Source organism: Muscardinus avellanarius (assembly GCF_963383645.1).
Source record: "Muscardinus avellanarius genome assembly, chromosome: 20".
NCBI lineage: Eukaryota > Metazoa > Chordata > Mammalia > Rodentia > Gliridae > Muscardinus > Muscardinus avellanarius.
Genome location: NC_137806.1, coordinates 17,288,402 through 17,311,038, shown reverse-complemented (window position 1 = coordinate 17,311,038; position 22,637 = coordinate 17,288,402). Strand labels below are relative to the sequence as shown.

The 22,637-nt window shown below is 42.1% G+C and overlaps 1 protein-coding gene across 1 annotated transcript in view; it reads right to left on the bottom strand.

The window, feature by feature from the left end:
• The window catches only part of ITGA8 (integrin subunit alpha 8), a gene marked incomplete at both ends in the record, with an annotated part of 195,350 nt that overhangs the window by 31,938 nt on the left and 140,775 nt on the right, over positions 1-22,637 (bottom strand). Inside the window, 3 exons of the mRNA XM_080717210.1 lie at positions 732-860; positions 11,591-11,749; positions 14,475-14,580. Of these exons, the coding sequence (XP_080573336.1) occupies positions 732-860; positions 11,591-11,749; positions 14,475-14,580 (394 nt within the window). The remainder of the gene's footprint in view (positions 1-731; positions 861-11,590; positions 11,750-14,474; positions 14,581-22,637) is intronic.

Here is a 22,637-nt window from a genome sequence, read left to right as displayed (position 1 = left end):
CCTGCAATCCTCTTGTTTTTACCTCAAAAATACTGGGATTACAGGTGTGTGCACCATGCTTGGCCCCGAACACACCATTCTTGCCTCAAGCAGGGGACTCGGATCTAGGTCAGTGGTGGCATCGCAGGGACTCACTGGACAGACACCTCTCCACTGTTGTGTCAGACCTTCAGCAGCTTGGTGTCTGTGGTCAGGCTAACAACTGAACTTTCATCTTCTTGAAGTAGAGTCAGGTCATCCTTGATGTTTTCATCTTTCTTTCTCTAAAGCAGCCTCCCATGTCAGGTTTAGAAGAGCAAAGCGGCTATAATAAGCCAGGCGTGGTAATACACACTTGTAATCCCAGCCTTCAGGAGGTGGAGACTGTAGGATTTTGGTTTGTGGACAGCCTCAGCTACTTAGCAAGGCCCTTTGCAACTCATTGAGACCCTGTTTCAAAAATAAAAAGACTAAAAAAAAACATAGGCCTGGGGGTGTAGATTGAAGGTACAATGCTCCTGGATTCCATCCCCAGCATGGAAAAAAAAAAAAGGCTATAATACAAACGCTCCTTAATCCTCGCAGAAAAGTTGCTTCCATTTCTTACCATCTGTACTGCCAGAAAAATGTCAGGCAGCTCTGAGCATCTGAAGAGACTGAAAACAAGACTGGAAGTTAAAGCCATCTGTACCTGGGAATTCTGTCGAATCCATCCTTCCCCCCTTGGTTCCACGAACATGAAGATGACTCACCAGTATTTTTGCAGGGCTCTGTCTGTGGAGCTGGACCACGGGCACATCCCGCTTCCTGATGAGGTGAGGAATGGTGGAATTTCGCAGAAAGGCGCTGAGCTCGGGGGTGTCCTCTGGGGAGTCAGCAGGCTGCAACCAGAAAACAGGAGACATAGACACAATTGCAATGACAGTTACCATTTCATTTGCCTTGAGCTCGGGGTGATTGCCCACCTAAGTGAATTGGATTCCCAATTGAGAGTTCAAACATGTGATTTACCAGCAGAATGTTCAACAGCAAAATGCTGACAGGAGCAAGCCTCTCCACTCTGCTGTTACAGGAATCCATGAAGCATGGGGAATGCGTTCTCGGGAAGTTTATCTTTTAAGGAGAAGATTTTAAGCAGAAGGAATTTCTCCATAAGGCTAGCAAGTCTGGAGCTGACTTTTCAACATGAGTTATTCTCTTGTGACTCTTCTATCGTTATACAGTGGGTCTAGCTCAACTAGAAATAGTCTGTGCGGGGAGACTAATCCAAAGGTAACTGAAACGTGGAGAAATAGCCCAGTGTGGTCAACCTGATGTCTGCATGGCTGCACCTCACAGCATTCTTATAGTCAGGACAAGTGCTCCCTCGGGAGAAAGCCACATCCTGATGGAAATTACTTTTCCAAAGTATGCCCCCATGCACACCGCTGTAATGGAGCGTGCATGCAGCCTCAAGTGTTGTGTAAGTGTTCTAGAACTGGTGATTTTTATCTCAGGCTGCATGCTGAGTGCCTCTGATGGCTGAAAAAGTATTTTGAGAGTTCCAATAAATCACACATAATATTCTATTCACATTCTTTATTTTAGACCGACTGAACACAGGTACCTAATTTTCTGCCCCTCCATTTCCATTCTTAAGAATACTGTCTTCTTTTACCTGATTTTTCTTTAGGTCACGGAAGCAATACTACTATGCCCATCTCTATGGAATGAAAAAAGAAATTCCCATGTTTCAGATGTAAGATGCATCACACAAGATGAAATGACGGTGCTCAGTGCGTCATAAGGACCTGAAACAATCTACTGGACAGAGTCCACACTCCTTAGAATGAAATGTGCAGGCCTCTGCGCACTGGCTTTTGTCTTCGCCTGGTTCTTTAGCTTCATCTCTCACCAAGAGCCCCGCACACCCAGCTGGCCTGAATGCAGAGCTGTTTTGCACTCCCAAGATGCACCACGCCGATGGCCTGAGCCTCTTTCTCATGTTGCACACGCTTACTCTGCTGCCTGTCAGTAACTACTGGGCTGAACCGCACTTGTTGCTAACTGGTTTGAGCTGCCCAATGAGGAAGCAAAGTTAGAGGCATAGAATCACATATAGCCTCCCAGGAAATACCAGAGAATGGGCAGAGAAAGAGATCCAGCAAGGAAAACTCAGCTAGGGGAAATCAGACATAAGAGGGAGTCCAAAGCCGGGCCTGGTGGCACACCTGTCATCTCAGTACTTGGAAGGCTGAGATAGCATTCCAGGTTTGAGGCTACCATAACAACTTAGCGACTCTGGGAAACTTAGTGAGACCCTGTTTCAAAATAAGAAGTCAAAAGTGCTGGGAGTATAGCCTAGAGGTAGAATGGCTCTGGGTTCAATTCCCAGTAACAACAAAGAGGAAGTCCAGGAAAGCGTGGTTTTATAAAAGCCAAAGGAAAAGAAAATTAAAAAAACAAGGGAATGACTAAGAATGTCAGAAATGAAGAGTAGTAATAAACAAGGGTGAGGAACAAAAGCCTAGAGGAGGAGGGCGGCCGGGGACCTTATTCTTATTGAAGAATAGGCTGCTGAGCATTTCTGAGGCAGGGTACCTCGGAGTAATGTTGACCAGTGGCTGAAGCACTGGAATGATGCCCATGGAGTGGGGAGAGCTCTCAATGGCTTGACACCATGGATGCTGGGATAGCCCAGGACAATTGCAGGGTCTAGCCCAGTGAAGAGGGTGACCTGAAGAGTTGTTAACAGATGCTCAATGATGGAGAATCTGGTAAAACAAAAGTTTTTATAGTCTAAAATAACAAGCTGAGCATAGAAAATTGGGAATTGTGGAAATCCTTAATTGCTCATGTATTTTCTATCATGTACTCTGGGTATGAGTATTATTGCCATATTTAGTCTGTGTAATTTCTATTTTTATAGGTTGTTGATGACTAGATGACATATCTCAATAGCTAACAAAACTACAGCGAAGAGGTATTGGAAGGAACTAGAAAATGGGTCTTTATTCTCATGATATCATGAGTATGATTACTAGTAATATCAATGAAATGGTTAGATATAGAATATCCCCTGAAGGAGCTCATGTATTGATGTTCAGAGTTGACATAATTATATCATGAGGGTCATAATCCTATCAGTGGATAAATTAATTGTAATTGATTTACTGGGTGGTAACCTAGGCAGATGGGGTGTGGCTGGAGGATGTGGGTCTCTGAGAGTGTGGCCATAAGGGACTGTGCTTGTATCTTTTTTGTGTGTGTGGGACTGGGGTTCCTGGAAACCCTTCTACTTCCAGGCTACACTCCCAGACCTATTTTATATTTTTATTTGGAAACAGGATCTCTTAAGCCAGCAAGGCTGGCTTTGAACCTGCATGATCCTTCTGTGTCTGCCTCCCAAGCATGGGGATTACAAGCGTGTGCCACCATGCCCAGCTGTACATGTATCTTTGAATCTCCTGTTTGCTCTCTCTGCTTTTGGGCCTTCATGATGTGAGGGAAGAGCCATTGCTCTCTCCTCTCCCTCTCTCTGCCCCCTACCACTATGCCCTGAGCTCTGCCTATGTAACAGGTCTAACACAGACTGAACCCCTGAGATCTCCAGAACTGTGAGCAAATAAATCTTCCTTCCTCAAAGATGTGTTGACTGTCAGGTTGTTTTGGGTCACAGCAGTGAGAACCTTGACTGCAACAATCAATAGCAGTAAAATAGTCCAATGACAAGTGTGTCCTGTGTGACAGATACAGCTCACATAAGGAGCACACCCTATTGGGGTACAGCATCACTCACAAATATTGATAAGTGCCTCTTAATAAAGCACAGGGCTTACTCTGAACTAGAAAATAAGTCCATTGCACAGCAGGGGTTGAAAGAACATGTTTCTCTCTTTTTGTGACAGGAATGCCACACTTAAACAACATAGCCAAAAGGTCTTCAAGGGGCTTGCAGACTGGTTTTCTCAAGTGGCATTCCAGAAATTATTTCAGAGAACAAAACAGAACTAAAACCAAGGAAGAATTTATACAAGAAATGTAAACAGTTAAAGTCCATTTTCTGGATGCACATTTGTAGCTGCTTTCAACAGCTGGCGCTGACCCTACAGGCCTCATTTGCCCTCTATCAAGATCACCGGAGGTTAAGGAGTCTGGTCTCGGAGAACCCATGTTAAGCGGACACTCTGTTCAGAATAAAAATCTGCTAAGTGCTATGAGGAGCTGCTTGCTGGTAAATACTTTAGTGTTCCTAGAAACAAATGACAATGGCTTCTTTCTGCAATGAGGAAGTAATTGTTAGTAAATATGTTTCTCCAGATGCTACTCAGAATTTGATCCCAGCAAGCACTCTCTGTTTTCATAACTCTTCACTCCAGGCTACGTTTAAATTTATGGATGGAAGGGACGCTCTGTAGCTGGAATCTGCAGTGCAGTTGGACATGAAGAAAGGGCCTGGGAAGCAAAGGCAGTGCCCACGGTCTTCCTCTTCTTTGTGATTTCACTTTGGAATCCAGGTATTCCCAGCATGCAAGGAACAGTAAACTATTCTCATTGGCTTCTTTGTCTATAATTAAATCTCAGTGGAGACAAGCCTAGGGGGTGAGTCTACCATGTAATTAAGGCATAAATGTTAAAAATTTGTGGGGACAGGAAAAAATCCCACTATTGAGAAGTTCATGCAAAACAAAACTAGAAGAAATCAGCTCACTCCAGTGGTGATATGGAAGTGTTTCTTAGTCTTTGGACATGGTGGTTTTGCATTTTACAATATGCATGGGTTGATGGGTTTAGGTCTGCACCCCGAAGGCTGCAGGAACCAGGTTGGCTTTAATCACACAGACTACAGCTAATCTTGGAACTGATATCTACATATCATTTATCTATGGTTGGCAATTAACTCTCTCTTTTTTTCAATACTGGGAATTAAACTCAGGGGCATTCTACTTCTGAGCTACATCCCCAACCCTTTTTATGTTTTGTTCTGGAACAAGGCTTCACTAGATTGCTGAGATTCTTGACAAGTTGCTGAGGCTGTCCTCGAACCTGCAGTTTGCCTGCCTTAACCTCTCAAATACTGGGATTACAGCCATGTGCCTTCAAGCCCAGTTTAACCTTTAAAAAATACACACACACACACACACACACACACACACACACACACACACAGGAACCTGAAGACTAGAGTCTCAAACAGTAGACAAAAATAAATGGGCCCCTGAAGGCATATTTTCCTCGGTAGTTAAGAATTTGATCCACAGGCACTGTTAAGAGTAAAGGTGAATAAATTCCTCTATCAGAGCATGCTCTTCCAGAAGAGAACGTCTATTGGGCAGGATGGAGAGGACAAATTCAGGGGCAAGTGGTAGCTGTCACTTCACTATCACCATTGGAAAGAAGGAGATTAAAATTAGGTATTGTTCTCTTGATCAGACCTTACAAAATAATGAACAGCTAGTCTTTTTTTTTTTTATTATTTCCCCTGGAATGAGAGCGTGTAGGAGAAACCCAGACATCAAGCAATGCTTTAGCTAGGAAATGAACTGTGGCTGCGATTGTTAAAGGCCCTCAAAATAACTTTAAAAAATCAGGACTAACAGCCAATATATAAGAAATAGTCTTCTTCCTTTTTATGAGTTGATTTGTAAGATGTGTGTGTGTGTGTGTGTGTGTGTGTGTGTGTGTGTGTGTGTGAGAGAGAGAGAGAGAGAGAGAGAGAGAGAGAGAGAGAGAGATTGATTTTAAAATGAATCAGGGTCCCTGCATTCTGAATTAATGAAAACCAGTAAGCTAAGGCAGTTTTGAAAGAAGAAAGTACTCTTAAGGATAAGACAGAACTATGCAAATTAGCCAAGCCACTGTCTGCGGGCCCACGTGATTGTGAAAAACGATTTGCAGGGCCGTAATTCTTGACAAAAGAAATTGGCTCTGCGTGTCAGCCGTCCATGCCTGTGCTCTCTGGTTGCAATTTGGGCTTCCTGTGGGACTGCTCTTGTTGAAAAGACTAGTTCTCAGTGGCAACCTCCCACCTTCCGTGGGCCCTGCAGACAGCTCTTACAATGGCACAGGCTTTCCTCCTACAATGGCTCTTTCCAGTCTCCTCTCTGGCAGGCCATTTTTACCGCAGGATTCTTCCTGGTGGAATTTAGAGCCAGAATGTTGTACTGTCATTTTGGCACAGGTTCTGTTTGAGCATCCCATCAGTCGAGTGCTGTCCCAGGTACAGTCTCACATTCTAGAGCCTGCTCTCTCTGCATCTCACCCTTGGCTGCTTATTATAAAATCTTGCCAATCAAAAAAAAAAAAAAAAAAAAAAGAACCCTTTACTCTTTATGAGACTTTTGGTTCATTAGAAGGGTTTACTTTTTCAACCTCATCTTATCTAAAAATCATAGACTGTTTGAAGGACTTTCCAAACCTCAGGATAAAGTCTACCAAAATAACAAAATTGATAGTTCACAATAATTATTTCGCTGCCTTTAGTATAGTCAAGAAATATTTTACTCGACTCTAAAATTTTATTCCAAGAAGGATCTGGAACAAATTAGATTTAATGGATTGGCCTGAACACCACAGACAGTTGAATGTTTCAAAATGTTTTTGGTGGTAGAACGTGAAGAAATTCCCACATTAGAATCATTTCCCTCCGACCTAGACCGTGAAGCCTGGAGGAAGAACCTTATGGATGTCTGCTTATGTCCCTGAAGTTACAAAGACAGCTGACTGAATACGATGAGATGGAAACCACCATGCATGAAATAGAAAGTCCAAGACAGTAGCCTTATCACTAGGAGGCCGAAGTGGCTCAGGAGTGAGCAGGCCTAGGCCCTTCCAGACTCCTACGCTGCCTTCAGTTGAACCTTGGTCTCATGTGGGAAAATGAGGGCAGTGTAGCTCATTCTTTTCCTGAGCTCCATTACCACCCATACTTCTATCTATCTTCAGAATCTGAGATTTCAACACCAAGTTGAGTGAACTCCCCTTGATATGGCTTGAATATAGAATGTCCCATGGAAAAACTCATGTTTTGGCAATACAAAAATGTTCAGTTGAAATCATTGGATCAGGGCTCTAATATCATCAGTGGATAAATCCACAGAAGGGCTAACAACTTGAATGGATAAACTGGGTGGTAATTCAGACAAATGGAGCATGGTTAGAGGAGGTAGGCCACGGGGTGTGTGGCCTCGGGATCTATATCTGTCCCCGGTCACTTCCTGTGTCTGTCTGTCTGTCTGTCTCCCTGCTTCCGTCTGCCATTGAGCTGAGCTCAGCTTTCCTCTGCCACACAGTTCCGCCATGCTGTCTGCCTTAGAGCCAGCCAGCTATGGACTGAAACCTCTGAACTATGAGCCCAGACGAGCCTCTCCTCCTCTCTGCTGCTCAGGTCAGGCATTTTGGTCAGAGCAGTGGGAAAGCTGACGAAAACACTCACGGAGCCCAACATGCAGCAGCCATTTAGAGAAAGAAGCACGTGGCTTTTGAGTAGCATCTGCGTGTGTGGTCGCCTTCCCTCCCCCATGCTAGTGGCTGGGGCTCCGTATATGGGCAACAAATGAGGTGGATGTGGGAGAGGACTGTTGCCCATGGCTTCCGAAAGTAGCCACGGGTTAGAATGATCACACTTGTGGCTTTTAAAGGCGGGCAGTGTTCTCTCCTCCAACTTAGGGGACAGTGTGGTAAGTCCAGGGGATAACCAAACTATACCCGTTACTGTTGTGAACACTGAACCCTGTTAGGGACTTATGGGGCTTTGAGGTTTATGTGAGAAGACTTTGAGGCTTATGTTGCATTTGGAACCCATCTTCGATGTGTAGAAGGGTTAGATTTCAGGAGGCTTCGGTCTAGATGTTTGGCGTTGAGAATGAATTTCACTTTAGAAATGATGTTTTAAATGGTAGTTCAGTTCTCAAGCCAGTCCACAGAAAGCTTACTTAAGCCTCAATATGGTTTTGATGCCATAAAACTGTGCATTTGCAATAAAAATAATAATATCCAGAACTATGGCCATATGGGTAATTTTAAAAATAGACAAAAGATCATTGTGTTAAGTACCTTATATTGAACGCTGATAGGTGAAAATATCTTTGTAGATGGAAATGGGAAAGTATGTAGAAGATTTGTAGAGATTTTGAAGGGTATCTGGGACATTTCAAGGGTTTTGGAATTGATGGCACTGGTTCCCTGAAGTGGGTGGACTAGCAAAGGCTTCGAAGAAAATCTGGAGTGTTTCTTTTTCATAAGCAAGATTTTTCTGTGAGAGGACTGGGAGGAGGCAAGGGAGGAAAGAGTTCTTCTCAGCAGAGTGGGCAAAGTGAGAAAACAAACAGAAGGAGAAATCAGCTAAAAATATACCCGACACAAGAGAAAGGGATTGGCTGAAGGGAAACTGAATGGCCAGAGAGGAGTGTGTGGTGGGCGACTGACCAAAGCCTTTATCTTCAGAAGGTTGGGGTGAGGTTTCCCTGTGACAGGCCATGTTCGACCTGGACTTTGAGGGTGGCCCAGTAGGGCCTGGAACATTCTTGGAAGGTAGAAGGACTTGGGGGTAATGGATTACTCACAGGCGTGGATGGTTCAAGAGGCACTTACTACCTATCTCCTTACAAAGAAACTTCAGAACAACGGCCTCAGTCCATTTTGCATGGCTATGACAGAACACCCAAGGCCTGGTAACTTATAAAGTACTTTTTGTTAGCTCATAGTTCTGGAGGCAGGGACGTCTAAGAGCGTGTCGCTGGCATCTGCTGGCATCTGCTCTGGTGGGAGCCTCATGGCAGAAGCGTGCAAGGGGACCACATGGCAAGAGAGAAAGCCAAACTGATTTTCATGACAGTTTATTCCCACAACTACGAACCCATCTAAGAACGAACTCACTTTTGAGAATATTAATCATTTCAGGAGGGCAGAGCTCCTATGATCCAAACATCTCTTAAAGGTTTCACTACTTCTCAACACTCTTACATTGGAAACCAAATTTTGGAGAAATCACATCCAAACCATACCACAAATAGTGAGGAATTGTACCTTAGTCCATCTGCTTGGTAAGTAATTGGATACTGCTGTTTAATTCTTACCTTAACATATATATTTCTGCCTCCCTGTTCCATTTACTCACATTGTTTCTGTGCTTCTTATTGAAAAACTGATTACAACATATAAGAAATGCTGTAATTTGGCTTTTTACTGATTTCTAATTTGTACTTATGTTTGAGAATGGACTACTTATCTTTGCATTCTCTAGAAAGAGATAAACTGCCAAGGAAAGTTAGTAGCAACTTCAACAAGATATTACTTAATATCTTAAGAAGAAAATAATTTTCAAGTATCCTCAATTGTATTATAGCCACTGATATAAAAATACTGCTTGCCAGTTTTAAAATCGATTTAGCTAGGCATGGTTAAATAGGCCTGTAATCCTAGTCCTTACAGGTTCTAGGCCAGCCTCAGCAACTTGGCAAGACTCTGTCTCAAAATAAAAAACAAAAGACTGGGGATGTAGCCGAGAGGTAGAATGCCACTGGCTTCAATCCCCAGTACCAAAATAAAACAGAACAATAACAACAAAAAACCAACAACAGCAACACCAATGAAAATCTATTTGTTGACAAAGTCCTTTTAGACTCTCTGGGAACATATATTAAATAGAGGTAAAAGTACTCTGAGAGCCCCAAAGCAATGCCTTTTCAACTTTGCTTGGAATTCATAATTTCAAAAATTCATATGTTGTTCTAATTAGCTATTTTAGAGAGCTGTTGCTTCATACTGTGATCCAATATCCTATCGATTTTTATAAAAATGAGCATAATTAAGTTACACTTAAAAGACTCCTAGCCTTCAACAGATTTTTAGTGAAAGCCCATGAGCACTTCAAAGAACTGGGAAGCAGAAAATGCCAGGTGCTTAGCATATACCTCCAGTCAGCTTGCATGTATCTGTCAACGTCCAAGGCAAATTATCTATTAGTACTCTCCCAGTCACTGCAAATGATGGTTAAATTGCCATAAAGAAAAACGTAACTCAAACCAACATGGCGCACATTAAACAAGTCACATAATATATACAAACATGTACAAATAGTGTCAGATATAAAGTAAACATCTCACTCAGAGAGAGAAGCCTTCTGCATCATCACGTGCTCCAAGAACCCATGACTGGAACACAGTACATGTTAAAGGCAGAGCAGGATATGCAAAAGCTTGAGTTACTTCAATATTATACATCATTAACACTTGACATAATTTTATGATAAGCTACTGCCTTTAACGATGTTAAAATCATCTTAGTAAAGAGCAGAGAAGAAGGGAATGGAGAAACATTCTAAGAGGAAGTATTTGGAAGTTTTCCGTTTCACAGTTGTCCTTCTTTATTGTTGTCCTCTGAATCCTTCACTTTTGAGCCCCCTTTAGTCTTCCCCTTTTGGAACACAGAGGCATGGGGGGCTGGAAAGAAAGCCTTGCCTAACAGCAGTGGCCCAGGGCCTGTGGCCAAGTGTCGAGAGCGACCTGTGTCCTGGATGGCTGAGGAAGTTTTTCCAGAAGCCTTTGCTGGCCCAGGAGATGCTGTGACGTTGTGGTCACTGGGAAATGTTCGTTCTTAAATGAAGTTGTTTTCTGAAGACAACATCTGATTAACAAAGTTTTGTTTTGGATCTCATACAAATGTCACATTTTTCTAGGGTGTCTGCTAATTCCCTTCTTTGCTTCCCAGAAAGAATGGAAGCCAAATTTGGATCTTACTTTAGATGGGATCAGCTCCTGGGGACACGAGGGCTCCTTGCTGAGGAACTCCTGGCCAGTGGAGCAGCAGCGTGAGCCAGAACCCGCTACACTCACACCCTACCCGTGTGTGTGTGCATGTGTATGTGGTGCTGGGGATTGAACGCAGGGACATTCTATCTCTGAGCTACACCCCTAGCCCATTTTAATTTTTTTTTTTTTGAAACTGGGTCTCACTAGGTTTTTGAGAGTCTGGCTACATTGCTGAGGCTCGTCTCAAACTTGTGATCCCCTGTCCCAGGATCCCAAGCACTGGGATTACTAGCATGCACAACAGCACCTGGCCTATAACCTGCTTTTTAGTAGCCCCCGGTGATGTGGCAGTGTTGACGAGCAGGCTTTTCCAGAAGCTTCAATCCAATAGGTCCTGAACGCTCCAGTCTCAAGGTGCTTGGAGCATTGAGGCGCCTTTAGTAAATTCTCACGTTTTACCACTTGCTGTTGGCAACAGCTGGAAGAGCCTGTTTTGGCAAAGATTCTCACATCTTTGGCAATACACCAAAAAGACTTTTAAAATAGCATTTTGTACTAATTCTCCAGAACAAGACATATCTGTTAATGATTTGGGGTTGGTCGTACAGCTAATCAAACCATACATAAAGGTGCACATTGTAGTAGGCGAAATGAATGGCAAGTCCTGATGAGTGACAGCGCTATTTAAAAATGTTAAGATTTCAGGTGTGATATTTTGAATTAGGTTGGTACCTTATAAAAACTAAAGGCCAGATCAATAATCATTGAAGCAACTTATAATTACTTTGCTTTCATACATTTTAAACAAGCCACCGTTTAAAATTTTTTTTTCTTTATCAGAAAAAGAATAAATACAGCTACTGGGTTGGCCCGACTCCTACCTTTATGTCCTGTGGGTTGATGTCGGGATTCGTCTGACACCGCAGAGGTCCCAGAGTTTGGATATGAAAGATGTAGAGGAGAAACTCATCCCGCGCAGAGAATGGCCAGCCCACCTCCAGAATGGTATCACTGATGGCACTTGGTCCAATGTTGTGCAGCTGCAAGCAAGTGACAAGTTAGAGAACACACAGCCCGAGGTAGGGGCCAGGCCCAGCTCCAGGGCTGGCACCTGCCAGAGAGGCCTGTATTAAATGTTTTAAGTCATGAGAAAATAAAGAGTCCCTGTGGGCAGGAACTATGGAAGCATGATGGGCTGCTGTTTGGAGAAGACTTTCTGGTCTTTGGAGCTCTTAGCATGCATTTCTCAGCGCCACCCTGTTTGGACATCCCTTATCTCAAACACTTAGGACTAGAGTATTTGGGATTTTGAAATATCGCACATACATAATGAGATATTTCAGGAACAGGCCCAAATTCTAAACACACATTTTTGGTGTTTTTTATCCACTGAGCCTGAAGGGACTCTTATGTGATTATATATATATATATATATTTGGTGGTACTGGGGTTCCTTGAAGCCCTTCTACCTTCGGGCTACACTCCCAGACCTATTTTTACATTTTTATTTGGAAACAGGGTCTCCTAAGCCAGCGCGCGTGGCTGGCTTCGAACCTGCGCGATCCTCCTGTCTCTGCCTCCCAAGCGCAGAGATTACAAGCGTGCGCCACCACGCCCGGCTTATGTGATATTTTAACATATCTTCAGTTTGACTGCAACCCATCCCGTGAGGTCTGGTATGAAAGTTTCCAGGTGTGGTTTCATGTCAATTCTCAAAAAACGTTTTGGATTTTGGAGCGCATTTTTAGTTTTCAGATTCAAGATGCTCAGCCTTTACTAACTGTGTCTGGTAATTGCAATGTTGACCTTGAATTTATATTAATTGAACGGTAGTGCTAGAAATGCAGTCTTAATTATAAGATTTCAAAATGTAGTGGTTCTTTCTTTGCATTGAAATCTGCCTCTCTGGCCTGACTACAGGCTCATCAATTGCAACCATATGAGATGCGCTCTCTTTCACCCTCTGGAAAAATGGCTATCCATCAAGGGGGGAAGGCAGTCTCCACTCACCACAGTTCACTTGAGTGCATATTTCAAAGTTGAGCTCCCTCTGTTTCAATCAGCAGATCCCAAAGAAAGAAAGGCCACATCTCATAAAGAGATGGACTTTTTTTAAAACATGCGAATCCCGTGCTTAGAATACACAAAACAGTTTGCCAAAAACACTAAGCACTTTTAGATTTATCATGGATTTTAAAAACTCACTTCAAAGTTAACAAAGATCTTCTCTTTGTCCCCTCACAGTTATGACAATTATCACAATCTATAAACCAAAGTATAATTGGTTTTTCTTATTAGATGCCTGTTTAATTCACATTCTCAAAGTTTAATTCACACGATGATATTCGTTGATATAGTGCATGCAAGAAACATCTGATGATTGCTTTTGGAACGCCTTGTAATCACTCTAAACTTTTATGGTCCGTTTATGCTAAGATCAGAAGCAGGGCTGCATTGTGAATGATTGAGTCTGGAATTTTTTTCCCCCCAAACTTTAAAGTTTCATCATTCTTGAGCAGAAGCAGGCACACAAGTTTAATAAATTATTTGACAGCTTTTAATTTTTCCAGTGAGTCTCTTGATCGTAGTGGAACTAGGACAGGGGCGTCCTCTTCCTGTCAGGAGAGTATAAGGCATGCTGTGTCCAGCTCTGGACAGGGCTTCTTAACTTGAGTTGCAGGTTGGGTGGAAGATGGAGGTTTCCATTCTGATCCTGCGCGGGAGTTGAGGCTTTCTCCCATGAATGGAAACAGCTCATCAGATTGGAAATGGTTTTGTTGTTACCCTAGCAGAGAATGTTGTTCTTGACCCTCATGGCTGAAGATGAATGTCGTGACCTAATCCATACGGTCAGGGGCATGAGTTCCATAGGAAAGGCACAAACAGTAGGAATGTTCTCAAGATGGAATCTCAATCAAAAAATGCCTTAGAACTTCATTTGACAAAAATTCTATTTCCATTCCTCTGAAAGTGGATAACTGCTCTTGGTCAATAGCATTAACTTTACTAACAAAACAAAACATCTGGAGGACTTAGTAGTCATCCCTTTATTAGATGTTGGTTTCTATTTGTAAAAAAATTAAATGCTTTAGCTGATAGGTCAAGGAATCTTTTCCCTAGTCACAATTTAATGCTTGGAAAAGAACACCAGGTTATTTTTCATGTGTTGCTTGTTGACTTCTGGAAAATATTTTACTAATCAATGGACTCAGAATAAGTTATGAAAAAATCTCAGAATACATGATTAATTTCTAATGGGGTTACTTCAATGGTGAGTAAATTTATTTTTATCTGTCTACCATGCACCCATCTCACATATCAAATGTGCATTTTTTTCAGTACAGTAGTGAATAATTTATAAAAATTTCCGGTCTGGAACTTCTAGTTGGTGACTTTCAGTTGGAGAAATGAATGGGGTTTAAAGACATCTGAAAATGTAGGAAGAAATGAAATAAAGTCTAGGGAGCTAGTTATTTTTAAGAGTAGGTTGGCTAAGTATTCAAAGGCTGCAGATAAAGAACATTTAAGTAAAGAAGAAGAGTAACAGGATAAAATAGCTCTTACCATGTAATGGCTCACACCACCAAGGCACAGATGACCAGTCTTTGAATGCCCAACAGAACCCTCTCCCCCCAAAACAAGACAGCAGCATAGCATGAAGTTAGGTGGTGTATAAAGCTCAGGCCTTGAAGTGCTCGCTGTTTATTAGCAAAGAGCATAAAAATATAAAAAGCTTAATATGACTTCAGTGGAGAAAACTGCTACCTCATAAATATGCTCCACCAGCGGCCCAACTTCCTCCTCTGTGTGGGGCTCCTCTTCCGGTTCCCAGTTATGAATAGGCAGCACAATCTGTGGAGGGTGGGAAACCCTGAAAGATGGAACGCCGTGTTAGCTGCTGCTGCTGGCCCATAACCGGGCTGTTCCACTAGGCCGGGGTGCACGGATAGCTGGGAAACACGCGGCTCTCAATTTATTTGAAAAATTTTTTTCTGCATGGAAAAAATATTGGCTGTGATATTTAAGAGCATGACCCACGTGGTAGTAAAGGATCTAACAGAGCTATTACTGAAGCCTTTTAATTACTGTTGCTAGACCCGAGAACTACTATTTTGCAGCACCTCATCGATTGGACACTAGGGGGCAGAGCGGAGAGCATTCTTTAGTTGAGAAACAATTGAATGCACGCGCACACGTAAGTATTTGTGCAGAGGTGTGTGTGTACTTGTATGCGTGTACATAGGTTCTATAGTTCTTGCTTTAAGGCATATTGAGAAGTGAGGTGTGTGTGTGTGTGTGTGTGTGTGTGTGTGTGTGTGTGAATATCTAGGATTCTTTGTGATGTAGTAAATGTCCAGTTGTAAAGAAATATAGTCTCTGTTTAAAGACTTGAGAGTAAAAGAGGATTTCCTTTCTCCCTAGATTTCTTGGGCTTCCTGTCAATGCCCTCAGACCTCTCACCAGACCAGGCTCGAGACCAGAACAACAACAACAAAAAAGTGTGGTTGAGTCCCAGCATGGTCTTATAGAGAACTAAAGGTGAGAGAAAAACGGAGTTAAATTGTTCATCACTTAAGTAGAATACCAACTTGATATATGGGTATTTTTTCCTGCACTGTATACTTAGAGCATGCGCACTGCAGGAATAAAATACAGTGTGTAGCATTATTCCATGTTAACAGCTGATTACAAACCCAGTTATTATTTTAGTAAAAATCTTAGAAAGGGTAATTCTCAAGATAACAATGCATTCTGGCAGGGTTTTTTTTTTATTGTCAAAAGTATCTTTAAAAGAATTCCTAGACCTTCAGCTAAAAGTAACTTCAACAGAAAACATCTCTATGCCAATCAGATATCCCAAATTCCCTTTTTAGGGGTATCCAGTAATTACTGCACTTCTAGCAGCCTTAAATGTTATCTTCCCTTTCCTCCTCTGGGTAATCTTTTTCCAAGGCTTGGGTCGAATGCTGACCCGAGGGCAAATAATTTAAAGGCGGTAGTGTGTATATTGCCTCATCCAAAAAACTATGATAAACTTCTGGATTGTATGCCACAAATGACTGGAAAGGATCTCAAATGCGTTTGGTCTAAGTTAATCTGTCTGCATTGTCTTCTGGAGGTGTGTGGAGAATGGACAACCTGCAGAAATGTTGCTACGTTGTAAAGCCCTTTGCAAATGCGCTTAATGTGCAACTATAAAGAAGTGCCAGGCTTTGCCGGGCTGGTGCCTCAAAACTCTCCTGTATACAGGCCAGTCACTGCCGTGTCCTGTTTTCCTACTTGGTTTGATTCAATCACGCTCAGCTCAAACTGGAGGGATTCACAGGGAGAAGAGCACAGGACGCAGCGGGCTGCTCTCCTCAGATGGAGGCCAGAGATGACCACTGGGGCCTCCGTGGCCACAGCGCCCTGCCCACTTCCCCACCCAAGGCTTCACCTCCTCTCAGCTTGCCACAGAGCAGAGTCCATGCTCAGTGTCCACTTTCCACTGCAAAGCTCTAGGCTGTGTGTGTGTGTGTGTGTGTGTGTGTGTGTGTGTGTGTTTTGTTTCCTCCGGGCTACACTCCCAGTCCTATTTTATATTTTTGAAACAGGGTCTCTTACGCCAGCACGGCTGGCTTCGAACCTGCGCCATCCTCCTGTCTCCGCCTCCCAAGCGCGGGGCTTACAAGCGTGCGCCACCACGCCCGGCTGTGTGTGTGTTTTCTAGCACAGGGAACAGAAGCTGAATGCACTTTCTCGGAACATACTTTGTTTGTGTGGTCCTCAGTCTAGTAGAATTGGTTATACATTTTCTAGGATCATAGAATCATAAATCTTTAGGCCTTGATAGGTACTGTGGAGACATTATGGCCCAAACCTCTCATTTTATGCACAAAAAGAACACGGATATACAGAGGAAGTGTGAGTTAGTTGTTAGAAATAAAAGAATAAAACTCAGATTTCCTAAGAACCCTCTTCTCTGTTTCCAATACTCAATGCACCTTAGGAACCCCTAAGCTGCAGTGATATTTAGTAAACACAATTTAAACTTTATGGCTTGGTTCTAAAACAAAATCTATATGTAAAGAAACATATAATCTGTCACAGGGCACAGCAAAATCATTCAAAAAGTACAGATCATTTACCTGTTGAAAAATTATTAAAATTGGGGGAAAGTATGGCTAAGAATGAAGCCTAACTAAATTTATTGTTATCAAAGTAAATTTTTTTTTTTTAGAAAAAAAAAAAGGAGCTGGCTAGCAAGAAAGCATTATAATCGATTCATTTGCCTGGAGTGAACAGTCCAGGCAGTCCTCTAGCCACTCCTGCTGAATGGCCCTTCATCACTGTGACCCTCAGGTAATAAAAAGGTGAAATACTCTTAAAGGTAACATTGTATATTAGAAAAGGATTTGGGGAAAAGCAAGGAATTAGCTTTTTTCTTTCTTTCTTTTTTTCTTTTTTTTAAGTACTGGGGATGGGACCCAGGGGCATTCTACCTCCGAGCTACACCCCCGGTCTTATTTTTTAGTCTATATATTTTTTTTGAAACAGGGTTTCACTGAATTGTGAGGGGCCTCGCTAAGTAGCTGAGGCTGTTTGCGAACCTCGATCCTCTGGTCTCCGCCTCCCAAATGCTGGGATTACAAGCATGCGCCACCACGCCGGGCAGTTTTTTTTTTTTCTTAAATTAACCTTCATTGTGATATAATTTTAGATTTGCATATACTTGTAAGAAATAATACAGAGATCTCTCCTATACCCACTAACCAGTCTCTGTTTCCAATACCCAGTGCACCTTAGGAACCCTTAAGCTCAGTGGTATTTAGTCAACACAATTTAAACTTTCTTGTAAAACCACCCCATATAATATGCTATCGTGTATGTAATATCACAACCAGAATATTGACACTGATACGATGTCATCACAAAAAATAGCCTTTTACAGCTCTACTTATCTCCCTCTGCTTCTTTCCTTATCTCTTGACAACCACTAAGTTGCTCTCCATCTCTAGAATCCTGCCATTTAAAGACTGTCACGTGAATAGAATCCTGTTGCGTGCGATTTGGGGGATGAGCTTTTCCACTGAATAATTTCCTGGAGATCCGTCCAGGTGGTCCATGGGTCACTAGTGCAGTCCTTTTGTTATCACGTGATATTCCATGGTGTGGCTGTGCCTCACTTCATGCACCATTTGGCCACTGGAGGACATTTGGATTCTTGCGGGTTTCAGCTAGTTAAAAAAAAAATGCTATGCTGGGCGTGGTGGCCCAGGTTTGTAATCCCAGTCCTCGGGAGGCTGATAGGAGGCTGTAGGTTCGCAGCCAGCCTCAGCATGTAGTGAGGCTCTCAGCAACCTAGCAAAACTCTGTTTCAAATTTTAAAAACATAGGGCTGGGGGTGTAGCTTAGAGGTAGAATGCCCTTGGGTTCAATCCCCAGCACCCCCCCCCCCATACACGCTTTAAGTATTGATGTATGAATTTTTATTTTCCTGGAATAAAGTTTTATTTTTCTGAATAAAGGAATTTGGTTGTTGACAGGCTGAAGTATGTCTGCTGTTAAGATGTTCAAGTCTAAGGATTGGGTAGTATGGTGTGACCTTATTTTTCTAATATTATTTATCCAATCATATTGCTCCCAAATAGTAGACGGTCATTTACTGTCAGAAGCAATGTTGGCTGTACGTGCTCCGGATGCTTGCTTTGGTTATTGTGACCCTGCTTAATATAAACCTATTCCACCCTGCTTATTTTACAAAGACGGCAATATTCTTAAACTTCTTGTGAGCTCATTAATATGTGGTAATGCCTTTGATAGAAAATTTTTCTTTTTTTTTTTTTTCTTTTTTGGGGGAGTACTGAGGATTGAACTCAGGGACATTCTACTTCTAAACTATACCTCCGGCTCTATTTTATTTATTTATTTATTTATTTATTTATTTATTTATTTGTTTGTTTGTTTAGACACAGGGTCTCACTAAGTTGCTGAGGGTCTAGCTAAGTTGCCAAGGCTGGCCCCAAACCTTCGATCCTCTTGTCTTAGTCTCAGGCATACACCACCACGCCCAGTGGCAAAATTTAATTCATACAAATCCATGCTAAATTGGTCCTTTGTATCAACAAATGGCATGTAAATGGGACAAAGACAATGTTGATATTATCTAGCTCTGAAACAAATTGAGTAGCTCTCTGTATTTTCCCCACTCAAAAAATTCATTTTAATTTACTTGTAAACAATAGAAACAAAAGTAAAATTTTAAAAACACTGCATGAGATAGTACATAATAAAATTCACTGAAATAAATAACATTAGCCAAAAGGAAATTACATTTTCCTTAACATTGAGCATGAAAGATTTTCAACATAGCAGCTGTTTGTTCCTTGAAGAATTAAACATTGGGACCAATTTTTTGGTGCATATTCAGAGGAAAGAGCTTTACTGTGTAAAATGGCCAAAAAGAACTTCAACACTGTCTTAGAGAATAAACTGTGGTCAATTGTTGGACTTTAATCTAGCAATTAAAACAATTGCATCCACATGAGAAAGTCAACTTTAATTAACTATTTGTATTGCTGGAAAATAAATAGAAATTTCCTTCATTTTACTGTAAGTGATGGCAGAAATACATTTGAAAATATTAATCTCATTAAATGAATATTGAGAATAAAGAAAGTTATATTAGGCCTTTAGTTGTCTTGTATTGAGTTATGTCTTATTGAATAAAAATATTTCTCAATCTTGAATTTGCTTCAGAATGAAAAACAGTCTGGCTTATTTTTGATTAGCACAACTAAGATAAACTAAGCTTAAAGAATGAGACAAAAGTTCATGTGTAATAGTTAATTTTGGTTTCAACCCCTTTGGAAATATACCCAGGAGTGGTAGAGCTGGATCATATGGTGGATCCATTCCCAGTTTTGTAAGGAATCTCCACACTGATCTCCATAGCAGCTGAACTAGTTTGCACCCTCACCAACAGTGTAGAAGAGCTCCTATTCTCCATATTTATTATTTGCTTGCCATTCTGTTTGGGGTTAGATGGGATCTTAGTGTAGTTTTGATTTGCATCTTCCTGATTGCTAATGATGTTAAACATTTTTTTTTTTTATTGGTGGTGCTGGAGTTCCTGAAAACCCTTCTACCTCTGGGACAGACCTATTTTATATTTTTATTTCGAAACAGGGTCTCTTAAGCCAGCAAGGGCTGGCTTCGAACCTGCGTAATTCTCCTGTCTCCGCCTCCCAAGTGCAGGGATTACAAGCGTGTGCCACCACGCCCGGCTTAAACATTTCTTATATATCTATCAGCCATTTGTATCTCTTCTTTTGTAAAGTGTCTATTCAATTCAGTTGCCCATTTCTTGATTGGGTTATTTGTTTTTCTAGTGTAAAGACTTTTAAGTTCTTTATATATTCTGTATAGTAGCCTTCTATCAGAGGGATAGCTGGTAAAGATCTTCTCCCATTCTGTAGGCTTTCTAAAACAAAATAATAAATAAAAATTTGAAAAGATATAAAAATAAGATAGTAATAAATGGCACATGACTGTAATTTCAATACTTGGAAGGCTGAGCTATGAAGATTGCAGGTTCGAGGACAGCCTTAGCAATTTAGCAAGGCTCTCAGCAATTAGCAAGACAGTTTCCGAATAAAAAATAAAAAAGATCTGGGGGTGTAGCTTGGAGGTGAAATTTTCTTGGGTTCAATCCCCAGTACAAGACTGAATGAATGGCCAGGCGTGATGGCGCACGCTTGTAATCCCCGCACTTGGGAGGCGGAGACAGGAGGATCGCGCAGGTTCGAAGCCAGCCTCGCTGACCTAAGAGACCCTGTTTCCAAATACAAATACAAAATAAGTCTGGGAGTGTAGCCCGGAGGTAGAAGGGCTTCCAGGAACCCCAGTACCACTACCAAAAAAAAAAAAAAGAATGAATGAATGATTGATAATTGTGTGTGTGTGTGTGTGTGTGTGTGTGTGAGATACTGGGGACTGAACCCATGGGCATTCTACCTCTTAGCTCTACCCCCAGCCCTATTTTACATTTTATTTTGAAACAGGGTCTCCTTAAGTTGTTGAGGACCTTGCTAAATTGCTAAAGCTGGCTGTGAACCTGTGATCCTCCTGTCTTAGCTAACCAGGTACTGGGATTACAAGCACACACTACCACACACACACACGGCTTCTTCTCTAATTTTAAACATAGTTTTTTTCCCCCTCAAATACCAGGTGCATCAGCTCTAAGGAAAAGGGGGGGCAGTAAAGCACCATGTCCCTGAGCATCTCCTTTCTGTACCCCAAACCTAGCTGCATTAAGCGAACAATGAGAAGAAGCCTGGGCAGGAAAGTCCAGGTACAGATGCAGACCTGGCCTTCTTGCATATACACTGAGAGCCAGGCCATGCTGGCGTTGTCTGTAGAAAGCTGCTTTCTTGCCCATGCACCGGAGCAGTTGCTCCTTGGGATGTTTATCATAAGAGCAAATTTAGCAAACAAAACACACTATTGCTGATGATGTCATTGCTTCTGCAGCCCAAATACAAAAACCTCTCACAGCGGCGACTGGTGTGGAGTGGAGGGCGCTGTGGAAAGGAGACGTGTCACTGCCAGCGGGCCACGGGTGGACACAACTTGAGGGGGAGGAAGTGGTGCTTGGCAAAGCACCGTGAGGGACAGAGGTGCTGTCAGCCTGTCTCCGTTGAACGCATCCTGGAGGAGTCACTGATCTCTTGCGAGCATCCCCCAGCAAACCATATGTCTCCCATGCAGTCTGCACGCAGCCTGCCCACTGCCCTGGCCCAGGTGGGCTGTGGATGTGAAGAAGGGAAGGAGCACGTCCTAAGTCCATGGGAGAGGGCAGCAGAAGCTCTGCACTTGGTACTTCTCAAGGTGCTGCCCCATCCTCCTTCCCTTGCCTGATTTTAATCTAAATAATCCCTCTAAGCCCGGTGTGGTGGCACATGCTTTTAATCCCGGCATTTGGGAGGCTGCGACTGGAGGATCGTGGTTCTCGGACAGCCTCAGCTACTTAGTGAGGCTGCCTGCAACTTAGTGAGACCCTGTTTCAAAATAAAGAATAAAATATAGGGCAGTGGGTGTATCTTGGAGGTCAAATGCCCCTCGGTTTCATCCCCAGACCCACACAAAAAAATTCCCCTCTAATAAACTATAACTGCGTTTGTAGCTGTCGATGAGTTCTCTAAGTCCTTTTGGTGAATTTTTGAATCAAAAATTGGTTGGGGAACCACCCCAATTCACAGCTAGTGTCAGACTGGAGCCGTTTTTTGTAGGGTCTCTTCTCTCTGACTTTGTAATTGGCCAAATTTTTGCACATGCAAATTAAAAAGCAAGAAATAAAAGTGTCTTTATTCACTCAGAACATGATAATTGCATAGAAAATTCTGTAAAAGCAACAAACATAAAATATACTATTACTTGTATTTGTGTTTGCTAAAATGTCAGGATAAGCGCTTCATTTCAAGATCATACACACACACACACACACACACACACACACACAGGTAGAGTAGAAAACCCAGAAACAGGCCTTCACATATGGGTAACTGATTTTCAACAAAGGTTCTAAAGTGATTTAATAAAAAAGAATGAACTTTTCAACAAGAACAACTAGATATTCATAAGCAAAAATGGGCCTCAGCTCTTACCTTCCACCAAATTAAAATTAATCAGAGGCCTAAACCTAAAACCTAAAACTATAAAACTTCTAGTAGAGAACAGAGGAGAAAAATCTTTGTGGCTTTGGAGGCAAATATTTCTTAGATCAGACACAAGGAACACAAACTGTAAAAAAAATCAATCAACTGAATTTTATACAAATTTTAGACTGTTGCTCTTTAAACAACACTACTAAGAAAATAGAAAGTCAAGACGGGCGTGGTGGCGCAGCTTGTAATCCGCGCACTTGGGAGGCAGAGACAGGAGGAT